The following is a 5,515-nucleotide window of genomic DNA, read 5'->3' as shown; positions in this document are numbered from 1 at the left end:
CTGGCTCGGAGACTTTTTGTATTTCACAAGCATTTTCTGATGTTGCATTTGAATGGGATAAACCCGAACCAGAGTCCAGCTCAAAACTGGTTTACATGCAGAACATACAAAGGATTTGGAATTTGATTCCTCCCAGATGCTTGAATCCGATTAGATGTTGCATATAAACAAGGTAACTGACGGTTTCTGTTTGATTCAGAGAGATCGTGTGATATCACAGTAACACTCCACACACATCAAACCACCAATCAGATTGATAAAGACAAGCAAACAGTAAAATGACCCTAGCAACACAATCCGCTGAAATCCAACAGAATTGCACAAACCAAATTCACTGTAAGCAAAAACTACATTGCTTGATGAGAAGTTTTTATCAACAGGTTTGTGTGGTTATGCCGTGGTTGGAACTGGTTCCACCTTCACTGATAAATATCTGTGAATGTTGTTTGATCACATTGAGTTTACTGTACCACAAAGCAGAGACGCAATTAAAGAGATACCTTACAAATCAGACACATCAGAAACCTAAAAAGCATCAAATTCATGTTGGTGTAATTCCTTATTCCTCTGTGCTGATTATTTATCATCTTCCTACCTGAACACGCAATCTCCTTAACAATGACAACAAACACTGACGTCTAAAACGATGGAAAACAAACGTGAACTGTGAAAATGTTAAATCTGCTTGTCTAAACTGTATACTTTTTCAAAGCATTTACTGCAATTGTTAACTTGTGTTTGAAAGGAAAAACTGCATGTTGCAAAGTGAGATACAAACAACATGAACTTCAATGGCTGTGTTGTTTGGTTCTGGTTTTGTAAAATGAGCAGGTGTTTTAATCCATTTAAAAGCTAGAGAGTAAATTAAAAGACTGGAGCAGAGCTTTCAGCATGAAAGTTGCTTTGTGTTTCTGAACCTTAAAGTAACCACAGATAGCAAAATACACATCTATTCATTATATCGTTTCTGGTTCTCAATGTTTTACCCAGACTTTTCTACTCTCCTTTAAGAAATCAATTGATACCTGTTAAGCCATTTGAGTATCTCAATCACAGCTGAGAAACGTGCTAATAGGAAAGTTGATTTAAATCTTACGTTTTTCATTTAAAAGCAGAAGCAACTCGTCTTTATTAATGTACATAGTTACTCTTAATGATTGTAATTGTGTCCAGCATTAAATACTTTATTTTTTATTATAGCTTTAATAAAGATTAGTTGCTTATTAAAATGTTTGTTTGTACATTCTGCTTGTAAATGAAAAATTAAAGCTTGGCGATTGAGATGTTTGCCAAGCATAAACTTGTGCTATAACACGTTTCTTTCAAAACTGCACATTTCAGACCTATGTAGCTAATGGAAGGGTAAAATTGCCTGTAGGGTTTAAAGTTAACCCTGTGACAGGCTTGACTCTCACACTAGCCCTGCATTTGTTGGTGTATATTACTGAAATGACCAGGTACCAAGAGTTTGAACAATCACACCCCTGGACAACATGCTGAGACCTGACTGCACTTATCACAGCATGAACAAGCCACACCGGAGTGCGTAGGTTTATTCATATGAAAAACAATTCAACATCAAACTCCTGATTTAAAAAAATATTAAAACTGAGGGCAGTTCTGAAACCCAGGACTGACTGCAGGGTTAGTGTGAAGCTGTGCTGTAAACAATATTAATACTTTGCCACCCACTGTAGCGTATTTTACAAGCATGCTACATTGTATTAGCAGTCAGGTGTATTAGTTATTTGACACAAAGGAATAGCATGTAGTTGCAAACACTTCCCTATATACAATAATTTAAGCAGATAACCATTTTAGCCAAAACTTCTTCAGCCAGGTATTGGCCTGGATTCCAACACCCTCAATAATTTGACTCAATGAATAGCCACACCAAGCTTCATAAAAAGTGGTTCGTTGGATATTGAAGTTATTTAGCTATTCAAGTTGAAATAAATTTTACTGCACATGCATAAAAGTTACCACAGTGTTTGTGTTAATTCCTGTAACAAACCCAAACAGCTTTTCAGAGGAGTGGTTCTCCCGATACAGCTCATCCACTCTGATGCCAGAGCCAGAGCCATGAATACGCAGTGAATCACTCTAGCCTGCTTTTTCACAGTATGAAAGCAAACTATCACTTGGTTTCCAAGATATGGCCTGTTTTAAAGCTACTTAACATTATACCAGCTAAATTACTTTATGCATGGAAATTTGCAACATGACCTGCAGCGAAATACATGTTAATGATAAAGTGAAAGTAACAAATGAAACAGGAACTGCATGGTGTTTGTCAATCTGATTTATTTGTAGAAATTCACAGAATCTTCATGCTGTCCTTACATGGGCTTTGGGGGAGCTCTTGGGGCACCACCCTGCAGAGGAAGGAAAAAAAAAAAAAAAAAAAGTTAACTTTAAAAGATTTCAGGTATACAAAGTACCCTGCCTCCGGGGCAGACTATATGGCCTCCTTCATCTCCAACTTCCAAGTCAAACTAGACATACAATTCAACTTTCCAAAAATAAGCTACAGGTTTCCCCTGACATTGACTACAGTTTTATAGACTGAAGGCTACACTTGAACAAAAGCATCATTAAAAAAAAAAAAACTAGACAAAGGTATTCATTTCAGGGTGCAATCAAATACAGCCAAAGTCCCTTCAAAAGCTTAACAAGAAATTCATTTAGCAATGCACAAAGCTGCTTGTCATGTCATTAAATTTGCAGAAGGAAAAAATGTTATCATGCAAAAAAGGAAAAATTATACCAATGGCACGCATGAATCTCTATCGTTATCTTTGCAGCAGATTAGATATTTCAGGTTCCCCTATTTTGGAGCTTCAAGTGGAATCAGCCTTGAGAAGTGTTGCTGAAAGCAGAACCACTCTCTACTCCTCACTCCTGCTCACAAACAGCATTTTCCAGCTCTGCAGCTACACAAGCTGGTGCAGCTTGTTTCTAGAAGCTAATCTGTACAGTGCGGTGCCTGCTTTAGGTTTTGAAGGAGCAGCAGAGAGAGATTTAACGCGTCCCACCCTGGATAAGGATACTCACGCTTGGCCTGAACCTGGGGGGTGGGGTGCGGTCCTTCCTCGCCTCACAGGAGCGGTTCCTCACCACCTTGCTGTGGATGGCGCAGCTCACACAGTAGTGCAGCTTCACGTACAACTTGGGCAGAACATAGGCTGAGGAGAAAAGACAAACAAGCAGGTCAATACAGGATGCTGAGGCACTGGAGTCTGCAGACGTGCACAAAACCATTGCATCAAGAGGCACAATGAACTGGACCAGATCAGTGCTTAAAGACGCACGAGAGACCCAAGTTGTTCCTCAAAGATACAAGGACCCAAGAAGTATTGAAATGCTGCTTGCACCACCATCAGCAAGCTGGTACCATGCAATGCTTTACATGAGGGGGCCACAAGGTTGGGAGATTGTATTGCAGCAAGTCAGCAATTAGGAAACTGTGCAACCTTTGCATGTGCAAAGTAACTTTTTTTATATATCAACAGATTAAAAAGGAAAAAAAAAGCAAGTTTCAACGAGGTCCAAATCATTTTCCCCACTTCGCTGGCTATCCGTGTGTGTGTTAGATCTTACACAGAGTCTAGTAATGTACAGATCAAGTGTCTGAAAGACTGGGCTACACTGACGAGGTGGCAGACCAGTTCTGAGCATTGTTTCCATTACACTTCACAGCAGCTTCAGCTTCATCCCAACCTGAACTACAGTATTAGAAACCAAGCCAAGACCTGTACTTTGGAATTCAAATTGAGCATTTTAAAGTTTATGGCTGTTCCACCTAAACTAGAGAGAAGAGAGCTGTGTCCAAGACGGTGTCTCAGCACTAACTGATCTTTTCACACGCCAGACTCCAGTGTGAGAGGCACAGCTGCAGAGATACTCACCGTCGAACACGCTGGCCTCGGAGATGTCCCTGACGGCGGCTGCCTCCACGATGTTCCTGATGACGAACTTCTTGATGGCCTTGTCCTTGGGCACGCAGCGGGCACAGTTGGTGCAGCGGATGGGCTGGACGTGGCCACGGCCCTTCTTGGCGCGTCCGTTATTCCTTCTCTTCTTGGTCTGTGGAGAGAAGGCAAAGCGAGCATGATGACAGAGTTAATTGAAAAAGTGAAGTGCAATCACAGCTCACCACTGTTTAAAAGATGCACCGTTTCTAGTCTTAACTCCAATCAAATATTTGTACTCACTCACTCCAATACCCCGTATCAATGGCACACACTACAGGACATACATATTTATATCCCTAAGATTTCCCACTAGAAAGCCTCTTCCCAGCAGGGAAAGGTCCTGTTTATTCATACATATGCTGCATGTGGCACAAAGATTACCTGAAATCTAAGTTAAGGGTGCCAGGGGAGAACACCCACAGGCAAGCAATTCCAATAGACAGCCAGATCACACAGCATATGAAAAGCCACCCTTCACTCAACTGGGTGTTTTCTTTTGCATGGGACCCGAAACTACAACACCAAAGAGCCTACACTTAACCTCCACAAAAAATGATTCTGAAGCGGCCTACCAAGCAAATACTAAACCACAGGTCCATTCAGCAACTATAATGCAATATTACACAACATCGATATCTGTAGGATTGTACACAACAGTAAATGACTCCCCAGTTCAGTAATGAATGACATGCATGACACGCCGTAGGTTAAATATACCAGTTTTTCGTTCTGAACATAACATACCCAGTTCACGGCCTACTGTGTGTTGCGACTGGTTAATATCTCGTTACATCGGCGTCTGCGAAACTACCTATACATACAATTTAAAATTACAAGCAATATGTAAAGGGCATTAATTTACAGTATATATTATCCTGCACAGAAAAGAATCGCAATACACAACACGAACCTCACATTAACCAAGAACTGAATTTGCTTTCTGCAAGGCGGACGTGTTCCACTCGGACATGTACACTGCTGCGATAACAATATTCTTCAGCATACCTCAGCACTCAGAGATTACAATAGCAAACCGCGTCGATAACACGACTTCCCTGCCCCAGTAACCCCACATTTCGCGCTACACGGAATTTAAAGACGTTTCTTTAATTTCATACAGCTCTCCAGCACGCGGCCCCGGGACACACGCGCCTGCCTGTCGCTTTCTCTCGCTCGTGCTCTTAACTTTCCTTGATTAAAATATGTATTCTGGCTTTCAAAGGCGGTGCTAATAATTCTATCGCTGTTTTTTTGTTCCCGACTCGCCCGTTTTCACAGTATTTTCATGTTTTAACCCAGTTTGTGTGTGTTTTGGGCCCGGCCACGACGCGACTCTCACTCACCATCTTGGAAAGGAGGCTGAAAGAGGACCGGCAGCCGCAGCACGGCACTTTATATACCCCTCCTCCGCCGAGGCTCGTTCTCCCTTTATCCACGAACCCAGACCTTTCTAACGCTGCTTATAATTACGATCTGCTTTTGATATACTCTTTATTCAATTGACGAGTGTACGTTTGATTTAATTTTGTTACTCGTTGTAA

The 5,515-nt window shown here is 41.3% G+C and overlaps 1 protein-coding gene across 1 annotated transcript; it reads right to left on the bottom strand.

The window, feature by feature from the left end:
• Positions 1-2,287: 2,287 nt before the first annotated feature.
• LOC117400973 (small ribosomal subunit protein eS26) lies at positions 2,288-5,456 on the bottom strand. The gene is made up of 4 exons (XM_034001342.3): positions 5,318-5,456; positions 3,909-4,086; positions 3,055-3,185; positions 2,288-2,375 (listed from the first exon to the last, which is right to left on the bottom strand). The coding sequence occupies exons 1-4, from the start codon at positions 5,318-5,320 to the stop codon at positions 2,340-2,342; spliced, it is 348 nt and encodes a 115-aa protein (XP_033857233.1). The 5' UTR covers positions 5,321-5,456; the 3' UTR covers positions 2,288-2,339.
• Positions 5,457-5,515: the final 59 nt, after the last annotated feature.

This window comes from Acipenser ruthenus, chromosome 45, assembly GCF_902713425.1.
Source record: "Acipenser ruthenus chromosome 45, fAciRut3.2 maternal haplotype, whole genome shotgun sequence".
In the NCBI taxonomy this organism is placed as follows: domain Eukaryota; kingdom Metazoa; phylum Chordata; class Actinopteri; order Acipenseriformes; family Acipenseridae; genus Acipenser; species Acipenser ruthenus.
This window is presented reverse-complemented; position numbering and strand designations above follow the sequence as displayed.

Coding starts and splice junctions, on each gene's coding strand:
- LOC117400973 (XM_034001342.3), bottom strand. Junction 3,186..3,908: donor CGAGGCCAGCGTGTTCGACG/GTGAGTATCTCT, acceptor TTTTCTCCTCAG/CCTATGTTCTGCCCAAGTTG. Junction 2,376..3,054: donor CCCCCAGGTTCAGGCCAAGC/GTGAGTATCCTT, acceptor CTTCCTCTGCAG/GGTGGTGCCCCAAGAGCTCC.